At 36.9% G+C, this 17,262-nt stretch overlaps 1 protein-coding gene across 1 annotated transcript; it reads left to right on the plus strand.

Annotated features, from left to right (window-relative positions):
• The first annotated feature begins 13,801 nt into the window (after window positions 1-13,801).
• Window positions 13,802-15,076, plus strand: LOC141706972 (uncharacterized). Its single transcript, XM_074509897.1, has one exon. The coding sequence runs from the start codon at window positions 13,877-13,879 to the stop codon at window positions 14,807-14,809; it is 933 nt and encodes a 310-aa protein (XP_074365998.1). The 5' UTR covers window positions 13,802-13,876; the 3' UTR covers window positions 14,810-15,076.
• The last annotated feature ends 2,186 nt before the right edge of the window (window positions 15,077-17,262 follow it).

The raw sequence follows: 17,262 nt of genomic DNA on the forward strand, positions 1-17,262 counted from the left end.
TAATTCTCTCTCTTGATTTAATTTCCAAAATTTAAATCCTTAATTAATAATATTAAGAACTTTTCTTAATTAATTTATAATCAATTAAATCTCATTTAATCAATTATTAAATTTGACAATTAATTATTTATCTCACAAATAAATAATTATTAGCCATTATTAATTAATTCATCCACCATTAAATCATTCTCTTTTTATGGTGTGACCCTGTAGGTTCAATATTAAGCCGGTAGTAGAAATAAATAATAATAAAACTATTTTATCATTATTTATATAAATTCTCTAATTTAGTAAATATGATTAATTAATTAATCACATTTATTCTACATCGTGAGGGATACTTCTCAGCATATCGCGACTATCCGGATAATACGAATTCACTGCTTAGAATATCAAGAACCTATTCAGTGAATAGTTACCGTACAATAAACTCCTTCTACCCTACAATGTCCCGATTAAATACAAGGCATGGATCTCGTGTCAAGCCTATCTAATTTAATCACTTGATTACCAACTACTATGCTTAGTTCTATGCAAATTAGAAACTCCTTTCTAATTTCATTCACTCTGGCCAGAGATTCCTGAACTAGCATAAGTGGATCAGCCTTGAACATTCGCTTCCTTCACTGGAAGGGGTAGATCCTTTATTGATCATACACTATCTTCGTGTACAAATTCCTATACCCAGTAGAGCCCTAATAATTGTCCCTGGAGACTAAGAACTAAACCAAAGCATAGTTCAGTGTACACAAGATGACTATGATGACCTCAAGTCCAAGGATACTTGTACAACTATCACTATGTGAACAACTGCTGACACGTGAGTGAACTCCTTCAGTTGTTCAGCTGTGCGAGTCATGTTTTGTGAACTTATTCTATAATAAGCACCTACATACTAGCTATAGTGTCACCACACAAATATCTATGAGAACAGACATCCTTCATAATGAAGCAAGCATAGTATGTACCGATCTCTGTGGATTATTAATTATCAGTTAGTAATCCTACGACCATGAACTATTTAAGTTTAGAGTTATCATCTTTTAGGTCTCACTATTATGATCTCATCATAATCCATAAAAAGCTTTACTCTAAACTATGGTATATCTTATTTAAACACTTAAATAGATAGAGCCCGTAATAAAAACAAAACAAGTCTTTTATTAATACCAATGAAATCAAAACAGATTACACAGGAAGTTAATCCTAAATCCTAATTCATGATTGGACTTAGGACATATTCCTTTCAACTGGAACGAACATTTGCCATTAATTGAGTTTTCCTACAACAACAGTTATCATGCGAGCATTGGCATGCCGCCATATGAAGCGTTGTATGGAAGAAAATGTAGATTTCCTACATATTGGGATGAAGTTGGTGAGCGCAAGATAATTGGCCCAGAATTAGTTCAACAGACGAAAGAAAAGGTGGAAGTGATTCGAAAAAGGTTAATTGATGCTCAAGATCGACAAACGAAGTACACGAATCGAGAACAAAAAGATATGCAATTCGAACCTGGAGATAAAGTATTGTTAAAAATATCTCCTTGGAAAGGTTTAACCAGATTCGGAAAGAAAGGGAAGTTGAGTCCTAGGTATATTGGACCATTCGAAGTACTACGACAAGTTGGAAAGGTGGCTTATGAATTAGCGCTACCTCCGCAAATGCAACATCTTCACAATGCGTTCCACGTATCTCTTCTAAAGAAGTATAATGCTGATGCAAGCCATGTGATCGAATTGGAACCAGTGGAAATTCAACCAGATCTGTCTTATATGGAACAACCAGTTCAAATCTTAGATCGAAAAGAGAGGACACTTAGTTAGAGTATTGTGGAGAAATCCGTTAATGGAAGAGTCAACTTGGGAAACTAGAAAGTGAAATGCAAAAAAAAGTATTTCCATCTATTTGCTTAGACTAGATTCTGAGGACAGAATCCATTTAAGGGGGGTAGATTGTAACGACTGGGAATTTCGCGACATAATTAAGTGAATAAAGTATGATTTTTGAGGTTTAATTATAAATTAAGTGATTAAATGATTTTGTAGTTATTTGTCCTTGTTGTATATTAGTATCTGGGAGCGTAGAAAGATGTGTTCCAATTTAAAGAGTCAGCTTAGGAGTTAAGCTGTGTTGTCGGGCCGTCAGATAGAACGGAACCCGTCTTAAAAGGGATTAAAGTGTTTAAATGTAAACTATGTGTTGATATGTGAAATGGAATGTTTAAGTGAGTATTATATTCTAGTGACATGTCGGTTGGTAAAGAATTGTAAAGCGTAATTGAAACGCTTAGCGTCGGGCCGTCAAGCAGAACGCAACCCGTTACGCAAAAAGAGGAATAATAATAAAAAGGGAAATTTCGTGATCAAACATGAGTTGTGATGTGTAAATATATATGCTTGCTTATCTGTATGCATGATTACGTGATTTGTTGATTTTTTTAAAAAGGATTTAAGGGATTTATTCGAATTTAAATAAGGTTTATTGAACCTTTATACATTTTTATAAAATTATTCGAGTAAGGTCAAAGCGTGGGATTTGTTTTGTTATCTTCAAAATAGTCCTAGAGACTTTCTAAAAATGATAGATGGATTTATTTCGTGACCGGTGCATTTTAAAATAATTTTATCGGGTTAAAATTCTATTTTGCGCGCAATCTTGTAAAATTCGTATTAAATAAACCGTACACTCAAAAATTATTCTGAAAATATGGCTGAAAAGCTAATTTCGAGATCTAAATTCTAAAATTATTAATCGTACCAATTCCATCTTTTCCAAGAGAGATATTTACTAATTAAATTCGTTTTAGGAAAGGAATAAAGAATGATTTGGTGAAATAATTGTCTAATTACTAAACTACCCTTCCTTGGTAATATATAAACCCCACCCACCCCCTTTCTTTTCTTTCCTCACCCCGACCCCTCTCTTTTTCTCTCATTCTCTCATTTCTTTTTCTCTCTCTCGGGTCTTCTCTCTCTCACTCTCGGTACTCTCTCTCTCTTCAACCATTCCCTTGATTCTTCATCATTTTCGATTGTAAGACCATGATTATGTGAGATTTTGCTTCATCTATCTAGATATATAGATGCATGTTGCTATCTCTAAGGTTTTTGAAAAATCCGAAGTTGAAGTTGGTGGTTTTGATTCGGTTCATATGAGGACAAAAAGGGTTTTGATTTTTTTAAATGATTTGAAGTGATGATATGTGCTTGCATGTGTGAATTTGTTGTGAAAATTGGTGGTTGAAGGTTGGAAACCCCCGAGTGGGGGCACCATCGTGAAGCCACCGCCACCGGTGATGAATTCTAGTGAACCGGTGGTGAGTGATGATGTTCTAACTGAGCTCTAACATTCATAAACTTGATTTTCTTTAGTTGCATGTGGTGTTTTGTTTAAAACCGAATGGGTTTTTGATTCTAAAAGAAATTAAGTTGATTTTTGTTAGTTGTTTTTAGAAAGTATGGAGTAATTAGATTAATTGATAGTTTGAAGAATCGAATTGATGCATGCATGTTATGATTTAGGTGAAATTCGAATGTTTGGATTTGTGTTAAAGAAATTTAGTTGGTTTAATTGATAAAATGACTTGTGAATGATGTGTTATAGAAATTTTTAGATGATTTTGGGATAGATTGAAGTGTGAAGTTGATTTGAATTATGCATGTTGATCTATGTGGTTAGGGCCGAATGATTGGCTTGTGTCGAAAAAGAAATTAATCAAATAAACTTGTGTGATTTGAAATTGGTGTTGATTGGTCGATAATTGTCGAAATTAAGATGATAGTTAAGCTTGTATGTGGATTTATAGTCATGCATGTCAAGATAGAGTGATGCATGTAAGTGATTAGGCTAAAAGATGATTTAAAAAGAATGAATGGTGACTTGATCCCAAGTTTATATGCGATTTTGGTGATGCATGTTAATGTTTGATTCTTGGGTTGTGTTTTATGGTTATAGCTGAATGGAATATAGGTATAAAAGTGATTGATTTGATTCTGTTACCTTGCTAAATGAATGCATGTGTAACTTCTAGAAGTAATGTGATTTATGTGTGTGTTTTGGTTCGAATGAAATGATGAAAAAGGAAGGATTGAGTCGTCTTGATATAAGGTTATATAAGTGATATGATAACTCAAGTATAGAGTTTGAAATACAAGGATTAAATGCTATATATCGTATTTGCATCGTAATGCATGATTCAAAGTCTATATGGTTAGAGTATATATATACGGGCTTTGGTATAAACTTGTTGTGTGATCATATTTGAGTACATATACTCTTAGGATATTGCGATTATGGGAAATTGTTAAGCGTTCTGGGAATGTCGAGTGAGAATCTAATTAGGGTTTAATTGTCGATTGTAGATTCGGAGCGTGAAGGCATTCGGGCTAGGAAAGGGAAAAGGATACTAGGTGGCAGTAGTTCAACTTTTGTGAAACAGGAAAGCGAATTCAGGCAGGTAACTCTACTTACTTGTGTAAATTATTATAGAGATGATATTGTTCATGCCATGTAGAGTATTAAACTTTTATAGTGATGTACCCCTGTTATTGATTCTTGAGATACCCTGTCATTGTCCTTGTGAACTTGTTATTGATAAGATTATTGTTCAAACCCTTTGGTAACCTTTTCTTATCCTGATCACCTGGTAATACCTTGAATTCTTGTAAACCCTATAAGAACCTTTGCGAAGCCCTTGTGTAATAATCCTTCATTTCTTTATAATCTTATTCATGATGATCCTTAAAACTGCTATGATTTCCTAACTTGTGTACCTTGTGATCATTTGATCAAGATCCCTAGAATTGAACTTCTCTTATCCTTGATTCATTTCTCTATCTTTGAATTCTTAAAATTGAACTTAAAAATGAGTTTCGACTTAAAAGAGTCTGAATGATTTCATATTCTTGGTAATGATAAAATGAATTTAGTAAAACCTTTCATTTCCAACACAAGGTTTTCCAAACGAATTCCTGATGGATTGGATTGAGACGTAAGAGACTAGTGGGACTAGTCCAGTCATATAAAGAGGCTAGCGGGGCTAGTCCAGTTTAAGGCTGAAATTATGTCATAGGTACCTTAAAGACCAAATGGAGGTCAGTACGGGTTGATCACCCGTATTATTATGAATTGAAAGTTAAAGAAGTCTAATCAAGGGTTTCATAATTATTTAAAGAGGAATTGAATTTTTATTCAGTGTTTGATTCTTTGAAAATGAAATGGCTTATATTGTTTTGAAAATAGATGATTGTGATATTGATTAGCTTACAGCTTGTGAACCCTGATTTTTATTCTGATGATATTATCAATCGTATAATTGATTTCTAATGATGAAAAGTTTTTCGCTTTCCATTTGATAGATCATTTGATATCTTGTTATCGATTTGTAATAAATGTCGGCTTTCACCCTATCTTGAGCCTTGTTTCCTGAAATCCCAAAGCTTTTCTTCATAACCCTTTCATAGCCCAAAAGACATAAAACTGCCACCTAGATGTTAAAGTAGAATGACCTGAAAAGTAGTAATGGTATATTATGGATTTTGTATCGTAGAACTGTTATATAGTTACTTGCTGAGTTTTATACTCATTTATTTTGCTTTGATCTAACCATGGCAGTTAAGCAAGAGGATGGCTAGGCTTAGGCGCACTGCTCGTAAGAGCGTACCTGGTGGTCCCTACCGTGTTGAGGGCTTCCAGATGCCAGAGCAGGTAGTAAAGGTTATGAGTGAGCAAGCGCTTAGCCATAAAGTTGTAAAGATACAATGGGTTATCTGTCAGTTCCAAGTCGGAATTGACTATGTAAATTTGGTTTTATTTTGGGTTGTAAGTTATATTTTATGATTGGTAGTTGTAATCTTGTCTCAAACTTTATCTTATTTGATCATGTTAGTAGTTAATCGGGGTTTATGCTGATTTAATTCATAGATTAAAGGTGTGTGGGTCCTCGTTTCCTAACCCCGAGATTGAGGGCATCACATTTGGCATCATTGAGAATGGAATTTATGCTTCATTACATTAAGCATAAATTTGGGGAGATTGTTACGTATTGATTCTCAATGATCAGAAGAAGCTCAGGATCTGGTTGTTCGGGTGTCATCAGTATTTGATGTGTCGTCAGGATTTGACACATCATCAGCATTTGGATGTCATCAGTATTTGGAGACAGTCAGCTTAGAAGATTTATTTTGTTCCTTGTATTGTGGAATAGATATCTTTTACGTCTGAGTTATAGGACTTTATCTATTCAGTTGAAGATATGTATCAGTTTCGGTTAGCTTTTGATAATGCATATCCTAGATTGTTTAGTTGTAGCTGTGTAGTATATAAACACAGTTTAGGTCATCACGTAGTGAAAAAAACTCGAGCATTATACGACCTAGAAGCTCTCAAGAACATCAGTATTTCTTGAGAGAGTTTTGTAACAGTTTTTATCAGAAATATAAAAAGCTGTTATATTTAATTACTTGTTCGAAACATTTATACAATTGTATCCAACCCCCTTAAACAATTGTATCTTTATTGGGCAACATAAACTTTGATGAAGTAGCCAATGAAGAAGGACTCAGAACAAACATAGATCTAATTGATGAGGTCCGGGACCAAGCTGTAGCAAAGATGGAAAGATACAAGGAGAAGACCATGGAGCATTTCAGTAAGAAGTCCGGAGTCAAAAACTTCCAAGTTGGAGACCTGGTTCTTCGAGACACAGAAGCATCAGATCCTACAAACATTGGAAATCCAATACCCAAATGGGAAAAACCATACAAGGTCAAAGAAGTCCTGAGACCAGGAACCTACAAACTCTTAAACATAGATGGCTCAGAAGTCCCCAATACCTGGCATGGACTCAGACTAAGAAAGTGCTAGCAATAGGAAAAAGCAAACAAAGCAACCAAAATCTTGTAGCCAGTATGGAAAGCAATCAGTTTGTTTTTCCTTATATTTTGTATGAAGGAAATTTTAGATAAATGAAAAGCATTTCTCTACATTACATTTATTAAATTTATCAAAAAAACAACCACTAATCCGGACAAACTATTAGTCTGGACTAGAGCAACCATATTTACATAGAATTATTTTTCTAGGCAAGAGAGCAACCACTAGTCCGGACCAATTATTAGTCTGGACTAGAGCAAACATATTTACATTGAAATAATTTTCTAAGTAAAAAAGCATCCACTAGTCCGGACCAATTATTAGTCTGGACTAGAGCAAACATATGTACTTAGAAATAATTTTCTAAGTAAAAAAGCATCCACTAGTCCGGACCAATTATTAGTCCGGACTAGAGCAAACATATTTACTTAGAAATAATTTTTTAAGTAAAAAAGCATCCACTAGTCTGGACCAATTATTAGTCTGGATTAGAGCAAACATATTTACTTAGAAATAATTTTTTAAGTAAAAAAGCACCAATTATTAGTTTGGACTAGAACAAACAAATTTACTTAGAATCAATTTCCAAAGTAAAAAATACATCCACTAGTCCGAACCAATTATTAGTCTGGACTATAGCAAACATATTTACTTAGAATGAATTTTCAAAGTAAAAAAGCAACCACGAGTCCGGACCAATTATTAGTCTGGACTAGAGCAACCATGTTTACTTAGAAATAATTTTATAAGTAAAAAAGGCATCCACTAGTCCGGACCAATTATTAGTCTGGACTAGAGCGAACATATTTACTTAGAATGAATTTTCTAAGTAAAAAAAAACATCCACTAGTCCGGACAAACAATGAGTCTGGACTAGAGCAAACATATTTACTTAGAATGAATTTTCAAAGTAGAAAAGCAACCACTAGTCCGGACCAATTATTAGTCTGGACTAGAGCAAACATATTTACTTAGAAATAATTTTCTAAGTAAAAAGGGCATCCACTAGTCCGGACCAATTATTAGTCTGGACTTGAGCAAACATATTTACTTAGAATGAATTTTTTAAGTAAAAAAACATCCACTAGTCCGGACAAACAATGAGTCTGGACTAGAGCAAACGTTACTTAGAAATAATTTTATAAGTAAAAAAACATCCACTAGTCCGGATAAGTTATTACTCTGGACTAAAGCAAACATATTTACTTAGAAATAATTTTTTAAGTAAAAAAAAGCATCCACTAGTCCAGACCAATTATGAGTCTGGACTAGTGCACACATATTTACTTAGAACAAATTTTCAAAGTAAAGCAACAACCACTAGTCCGGACCAATTATGAGTCTGGACTAGAGCAACCACATTTACCTAGAATAAATTTTCTAAGCAAAACAACAACCACTAGTCCGGACCAATTATGAGTCTAGACTAGAGCAAACATATTTACTTAGAAAAAACTAAAAAAACAATCATAAAAGCAAATAAATCAGAGTTAACCAAGCCAAACGAGCCCGGAGCTAAGAATAGTATTACAATTATAGATCAAGAATCAGTCTGAAAACAACAACAAGTTCAGAATTTAAGTTCAAACATTCAATTATGAATCTAAGAATCTGGAGCGGTTGGCGGGAGGAAGCTAGGACAAGGACCATCGAAAGGCCCCGGTTCCCGAGCCCAGCCTCGATATTTTGCTTTGCCTTAATGAATTCTTAAAAAAAGATTTCCCAGTCCGCCTCCGGATTAGTTTATAAGCCAAAGAGGAAGATACAAATCTCAGAAAAATTTATAATCCAAAAATGGAAGAAAAACAACAAATGCAGAAACATTGTGTACCTGACCCCAAAGACGAGTACACTCTTTTATTCAGCTGGAGAAGGAATCTCAGCCATAAAACGAGCAACTCTAACCTCCATCTCCGGGTTGTTCCTCTCTGAACATTCCTCTTCAACACCCTTCCCCTTGTCCACCTCGGACTCAGCATTAACATTAGCCTTCTCAGCGCGAGGCATCTTTGAACTAACACTCCGGAGCTTTCTTCTCCTCCTCGTAACATCCACTTCAGGAACATCGCCCAAAGGGTCAATTTCCTCCAAGTTCTCAAACTCATCTCCGGCCTCCACCTCATCGTTTTTCTCCGGAACCCTCTGCCGTTCCCCGGACTCCGGTCTAGAAATAACATTACTTTGAGATCCCTCCTCCGGAGGAGGGTTAGATCCGGAGCCCGCAACAGAAGCCTTCTTCGTCAATTTGAAGGCAGTTCCCAGCCCTTTCAAAGCATCACTATACGTAGAAGACGACATGTCCGGATTGAAATGAGGTAAACCTGCCAAAGCACAAACATGAAAAACTATAAGCACAAGTACTTTACAAAGAAATATTACAAGTCAATAACACCACATAGTCCGGAACACAAAAAACACACTTACATCCTAGTCGGTGAATAGTCGTATGGATCATAAAGGTGTCTCGGGTTAACAGGATACCCAAACACTCACAAAATGAAAAAAACTAGTCGGATTGCATCTCCCCGGAGAGTGGCCCGAGGAAACCTGGTCCAGACTCCCTCAGCAGCAATAAGAGGGAGATACTGCAGGTCTAGACCCCTCAGCATAATCAACTCCCCGTTCCAATGCTTCAGGGAAGACTGTTGGATAACCGGCTTATAAGAAGAACCATAGCCACACTCCGCAGCCCGGAATCGAAGCTCATACAGTGGCATCTGGCTAGACCTTACTAAACTAAATATATGGTGCCACAACCTGAATGTGGGTTGCACCTTAAACTGATTACAGCAAGCAAACCAAGTCATCCACTTTATCCCGTTGGGAGTTATCTGCATCGGAGACAGCTGGTACTCATATTTGCACAGATGCTTCAAGAAGAGGTGCCAGTGCGGATTCCACCCTGACCGCAGATGCTCCAACCACACCGGAACGAAACCATTCCCCGGTCTATGGTAAATCCGTTCTCCGGGCTCGGGCCACCTCCACTCAATTCGGGGATCCAGCTGGAAGGCAGCCCGGATTGATGGATCTTGTGCCGCATGATCCAAGGCAGCATACTCCTCTTTCAGCTCGTAAGGCTCATTGGCCACAATACTACCTGCAAACCTCCTATCAAATTCAACCCAGTCATACGTCCCCAGACCTGCATTCGGTTGCCTCGCATAGTCGGACCTGATACTCCTGTAGTACCAGCTATTTTTTATTTCCTCACTCTTAGTGATGAAATAGTTTGGCACATCAACCCACAACCCCTCCGGAGTACATGGAACCTTCCTAGGGGAAATCTTTCCTATGGTCAGGTTAGTGATGGCATTGGCGTCTGAAGTGCTAGCTTTCTTACCCATCTCAGTTCGGTCTGAATCAGAACTCGAATCGGAGTCTGAAGGTCCCGAATAGCAAGAGAAGGAGATTCTGGCACGAGCTTTAGTCCGGACCATATACCTAAAACAAGTGACAGAGGTTAGTCTAAAATCGTACCAGTTATTTATCTTGTAAACTATGATGGTCCGGACTACCCTATGTCCAATTTTATTAAATTTATAAACATCCAGTCCTGAGATGTGGACCTCAATTTACAAAAACACTCCCAAACCCGCGAAAGCAATTCAAACCTAGACTACAAAGTCCAGACTACATTCACAGTAACCCATTAAACACAGCCAACCTAAGTCCGGACTCAAAATACACCAGAACCAAGAAAACCACAAAAAACAAAACAATAAGTCTGGACCCATTTCAACGGTTCGGACTAAGCCAAAAACCACTAAACACGGAAACAACACCCAAACGAAATCAAACACCAAATTATATCCAAAACACAGCATACACATATATACATACACGAAAACTCAACCGAAAAAACAAGAAACATGAACACAATACCCACAATCACACAACCAAAACAGAACGAATATGACATAACTGATTAAAGAAAAAACGTGAAGAAAACAACAAGAAGGAGAGACAAAGCTTACAGGAACAGAGATTACGGAGCGATTGGGGACGACCAAAAGCACTTCTCGACCAATCGAAAATTCCTCCAAACGCCGAAAACATAACACAAGGAAAAAGAAAGCAAAAGAAAAACAGGAGAAGATTAAAATAAAAGAAGTGGGGGAGCCTTTTTATAGGCACGACGAATCCTAAAGGTCCACGCCACGTGACTCCATCTGGACCGTCCATCCGTAAATCATATATACACATCAATATATATATATATATACAGTGATTAATGGTAGTAATTATTATTGCACGTCTTTTGAAAAAAGACAACTGTAATAATTCAAATCATTGGGGGGGAATCAAAAATGCTTCATCTTCCAGTTCGGACCCCCTAGCTCAACCCAATCCGGACTGGGGGCAAGCAAAGCTCAAATTCTTCTAAAGACAACCAACCTTAGTCCTGATTGGCTGAACTCAACACAATCCGGACTGGGAGGCAACCAAAGCTTAATTTCTCCTCAAGACAACTAGCCTTAGTCCTGATTGGCTGAACTCAACACAATCCGGACTAGGGGGCAAGCAAGGCTCAAATTATTCTAAAGACAACTAGCCTTAGTCCTGATTGACTGAACTCAACTCAATCTGGACTGGGAGGCAACCAAAGCTTAATTTCTCCTCAAGACAACTAGCCTTAGTCCTGATTGGCAGAACTCAACACAATCCGGACTGGGGGCAAGCAAAGCTTAAATTCTTCAAAAGACAACTAGCCTTAGTCATGATTGGCTGAACTCAACACAACCCGGAGTGGGGGCAACCAAAGCTCAATTTCTCCTCAAAATAACTAGCCTTCGTCCTGATAGACTGAACTCAACACAATCCGGACTGGGAGGCAAGCAAACCTCAAATTCTTCTATAGACAACTAGCCTTAGTCCTGAATGGATGAACTCAACACAATCCGGACTGGGGGACAAGCAAATCTCAAATTAATCGAAAGGAAACCAACCTTAGTCCTTATTGGATGAACTCAACGCAGTCCGGATTGGGGGCAAGCAAATCTCAAATTCCCTAAACAAAACCAACCTTACTCCCCCATCCAGAAAATCTGCATAAGAGAGTGGGGGGCACATGATAGTACATGTAGCTCCTGCAAGAGCCATGCCCGGACTCCTAACTCCATCTAGTCCCGCACACCACTAGTCCAAACTCCTAACCGACCCAGTCCCCCAAGCCGAACTTTGAGAGGTCCAGCACGTGAGGCACATGCCAAAACACATGATAGGGACAACTGTCACCCATCAATTATATGAATAATGAAGGCACGTGTCAGAGGATCATCATAACATTCCCAACCATTCCCGTCCCGACACGTGTAAAGTATCCACTCCAGTCAGGTGTCATCCGCTCCTAGAAAAAACAACTACGATTAAAAGGTACCAACCCCAAAACCCTACCATTGGGCTATAAATAGCCACCTTGTATTCCTTTCTATCTTCGTCTTCCCCCAAAAGCGAGTTCTTACTCTCACACAGGAGGCGCCGCGGGACCCGAACCCCCCTTCTGGTGTTGTTTTGTAAGAACCCCGCCACAACTACACCTCCACGGCGGCGAAGGATCCAGGCACGGCGTCGAAGGAGCTGCCACGCCACCAGGAGTTATCAATGTCCTGAATGGATTTTCTCTAATAAAAAGAATGTATTAAAACAGTTAATAATTTATAGGTAATATTCTTGTATATGAGTAGCATTTTGCAAGTTAAGTTGGAGTAAAACATGGATGACAATCATGTCGGTCAAAAAGAATTGTGCAAAAATTAAATCCAAATCTGAATCCGCCGGGATATATTCGGCTTCAGTTCGGATTCAGTTTTGTACATCTCTACCAAATTGCACCTTGATTCTCACAAATTTTATTGAATGATTAATAGGATCTTATTCAAACAAAGGGTATAGATCTAACGATATTGAAATTTTTGAGATTGAATTAGAGGATTTCGAGTAGGCAATGGATCGGAATTCTAATAATGAAATTGTTGCTTAAAAAATGCAACAATCTTGACGGGTTATAAAATACTTGTATCCAACCCTAATACTGAAAACATATTTAACGATATAATATTAGACTTTAATGCAATAATTTGTACAAAATATAATCTTTCTACTACTAATATTAGTAATATTTGGTATTATATATCATAATAATACTTTCAAAATATAAAATATTATTTACATATTAACACGGGTTTTGGGTTAGAATGAAATGAGTTTCGGGTTTTCGGTTCAGGTTCGAAATGGTATGCCTTCAACCGAAACCCGACCCGAAAAGAGTTCGGGTTTAAAAATCATACCTGGACCCGAACCCAAACCCGAAATATTCGGGTTCGGTAAAACCCTGTCAAATCGATACGGATCGGGTATTCATCAGTTCGATACAAATTGTCATCGCTAAAGTAAAAATTTATGTACCCCATTAAAATTCCTTGCTACTATTAAATATTTTCTTGAAATATCAAAAAATATTAATACCTGATACCTAATTGAAATATGCATACAGAAAAGAAGATATCAATCATATATAATATGACCATAAATATTTTAATTATATTTTATATTCTGTAGAAAAGAGAAATACTAGTATTCCCAAAAAATTTCAGAATGCATGGTTATCAATATATAATTATTTATTATCTCGTTAATGATATGAAACACTTGTATATATATATGTTTGACGAATAAAATCACGCCACATATCATTTTGTAATATTTTTTGGAACCATTTTGAATACGTAGCACAGCTCGAAAGAGAAAAGTAAATACCTAATATTATAACGTATATTATAAACACTTTAGCCCCTATAATTTTAGCCATATGTTGCGTAAAAAATGGAAAAAAAATTATTAAAAATATTAAATTAATTTATATTTCATTCAAATTTACTATTTCACAATTTCCGATAAATTATAAATCGATATCTCACCCCGATTAACTCCGGGTTAAAAAATCCAGACTCTCCCCCTGCATTTCCCCATTTCAGTCTCCAAACCCCTCTTGAAAAAATGGAAGACACCCCCAATTCCAATTCCGACACCAGAGCGGAGGCGGAGCGCCTCCTTAGCATCTCCGAGAAGTTCTTAAACACCCGTGATCTCTCCAGTTCTCGAGATTTCGCTCTTTTAGCTCAAGAAACCGCTCCTTTACTCGACGGCTCTGATCAAATCTTGGCGATTCTCGATGTTCTCCTAGCTGCCGATACCAAGAAAATTAATAATCAGAACAACTGGTACGCGATTCTACAGCTCGAAAAACGGGATAATTTGGATAATATTAAGAAACAGTATCGCAGATTGGCGCTTTTGTTGCATCCTGATAAGAATAAGTATTCGTTTGCTAGTGAGGCGTTTCAGCTTGTCGCGGATGCGTGGGGGGTGTTGTCGGATGTGAGTAGGAAGAATGTGTTTGATCGGGAGCATGACTTCTTTACTAAGATTAATTTAGGGGGAAATGAAAAAGTGAATCGAGAAAAAGGGCATACGGGTGGGGTTTCGGGTACTGAGAGGCGAGAGGCGCGGAGTTTTTGGACTGTGTGTCCGTATTGTTATTATATGTATGAGTATCCTAGGGTTTATAAGGATTGTGCTTTGAAATGTGGGAATTGTAAGAGGGCTTTTCATGGTGTTGAGATTACGACTTTGCCTCCGGTTGTGCCAGGGCAGGATGCTTATCATTGTTGTTGGGGGTTTTTTCCTTTGGGGTTTGGAAATGATGGAGTTGGAGGCGGGAGTGGGAGTGGGAGAGGTTCGGGGTTTCCTAGTTGGGGACCGACTATGTTTGGGGCGAATGTGAATGGAGGGAATGAGGATGGGAATGTGAATGGGAATCGGAGTGGAAATGTGACCCCGGTTCATAGGAATGTGAGTGGGACTCCAACTGCGGCTCCTTCAACAGGTGTTAAGAGGGGCAGGGGAAGGCCAAGGAAGAATCCACAATGATGTGTGGGTTTCGACAAGTTTAAGAAAGTATTGAGTTCGGTTAGTTTTGCATTTGTAGTGCAATAGACAGGTAGTTTTTTTTATAAAAAAAAATTGTTGGTTGTTATGCTATTTAATGTTAATGATGGCAAAATTGCTATTAGAGGACTGGTGTTTTTTTAGGTTTCAAATCTTAAATTGTTATAACTGTGTTGGAAGTTGTAAGTTGTACTATTGCTGTTATTTGTTTTTTTCAAATAATAGACAGTTTAATAATTATGTCCTCTATCCTTATGATGGTCTTGTTTGTGATGAAGGCTGGTGTATATGATAATCTAGGAGCATGTTTTAGGCTATTTTCATGTTGTTGGACCTTTACATGATCATTTTGTATAATTTTTATGTACTTTGGAAACTTAAATACTTAGGTATGAGCGCATAGTTTTAAGTTGATGCTTTTTATTAAACAATTGATTGACCTTGTATAATCCTTTTACATCTCTGAAAAAGTTTCTTGGGATGGCATTTTGATAGTTGATGGGGAGAACGATGAAAGGGGATGGGAATGAGAATGGTTTGGAGTGCGAAATGAGTTTTGCAATTCCAACTCAATCAAGATGAGAACAACATTCTTATTCCCATTCCCATATAATCGGATTCAAATATCATTAATCAGATAGTCTGTAAGTTGATTACTTGATTGCTTGTTTCAACAAGTGTTCAAATTTGTGTTATCATTATCAACCTTAAACCACTCAAATCAAGGGCCACGTTAGGGGTATTGCAAGTTAAAACAAGGCCTGTAACTTTATAGTTACCAGGACTGTAATTTTATTGTTTGTTTAAAAAGAAACAAATCTTGGTTTACGGGTAAGACGATGACCCTCTTGCAGTCTTGCTTGAGGAATGGACAGGATGAAGGGATCAATTTTAAGATTTTTCATATGCCCGGGATATGTTTCCTAGCCTCTCCTTTTCAAAATTATATAAACTTAGTTTTCGTTTCTTTTCTCATTTGGTTATAAAAACTTTGGCTAATATTCCTTGTATTACGTCCTGGTATTCTGTTACAAAAATTTTGACAAGTTTTACATCTCGTTTGCTAGATCATATTCTAGTTTAATTCCTTCTGTTTCTTTCATGTTCTACTCCGGTCATTATTTTTCTTTAGGACATTTCATAGTCATTCTCATTTCTCAACCCCATTTCATTTGTAAGCTGGTACACTTTGTTCCTTTCATGTTCTTCTTCGGTCCATTATTTTAGAACTTCTCATGTGATTCTCATTTCTCGACCCCATTTCATCTGTAAGCTGGTATGCTTTGCTACTTGGTGTATCATGTACTTGATCCCCCACAGACTAATTTATAAAACTTGGATGAGGTACTGCATGGTTTGGACACGACAGTAGTGGCACTAGTACCACCCCTGAAATCATTCGATCACAATATATTCTGTGACAGATTAAATCTATATGAATGCAGCAGGGAATTACATTCGTTCTCGGGTTCTCATAAGATTCGTTAGGGTCCTCGCATAAACCAATGTTTCGAAAAAGTTTATAGCTGTTATATATTGTACGTGGTTGTATCTTTTAGAAAAAAGTTTTTAATCGGTCATTGTTTACAAAATCACATGTATTTAGTATGGTAAATATATTGAATATATAAAATTTCCTTTAATTGTTCTGTTTTTTTCTATTAATATTTTAATTAGCGTGCTCGTGGATTTTACTTTGAGTTCTTCTGTAGTTTATAGTTCAGTTGGCTGTAACGACCCGCACTTCCTGACCATTAACTCTAAAACCGAAACTAAAAGCAAATACAATTTCTTGATTAAAAAGTCTATTACAGAGGTCACTATTACAAAAGCGCAGCTAAAAGCGGAAGCCCAAAGGTCAATCTACTCCCATACTAAGATCCTCGAACTCCAATGTTATCCAACTCGAAACCTTAGGCGAAACCTGAAATTGAAAGAATGAGCTATACAGCCCAGCAAGAAACCAATCGATCCAACTAGCAGGCCAAGTAACATATACACATATAACAAAATACGATAATCTATACGATACGATATACGACATATGAAACAAACACTTTCGATACACTTTCATATTCTTATTCTTATTCTTATTCGATACACACAATACACACAGCACATAGACAACAATAATTCCAAAATCAATAACTCATGCCAAGACCACTACAACCCGGTGATAACGGTCCTAAATTTTCTGAAAACTGTCACTACAATCCGGTGACTGCGGTCCTAAGTTCTTATTCGATATTTTCACAAACCATGGCACAAATCAAAGATCTCAAATTATCGTCTAGACATCACATATACACATCGATACATATTCTATATCACATAATAATATCAAATATATGATCACTTAGCCCAAGTTTTGATAATCAAATATAAACGCACAACACACAATTTTGAAAATACTAGCAAGATTGATCGAAAACTTA

The sequence above is a fragment of the Apium graveolens genome, chromosome 2, assembly GCF_009905375.1.
Source record: "Apium graveolens cultivar Ventura chromosome 2, ASM990537v1, whole genome shotgun sequence".
In the NCBI taxonomy this organism is placed as follows: Eukaryota; Viridiplantae; Streptophyta; class Magnoliopsida; order Apiales; family Apiaceae; genus Apium; species Apium graveolens.

Bases quoted from the DNA above. Each gene is read 5' to 3' on its own strand.
- LOC141706972 (XM_074509897.1), top strand. From the start codon at position 13,877: ATGGAAGACACCCCCAATTCCAATTCCGACACCAGAGCGGAGGCGGAG.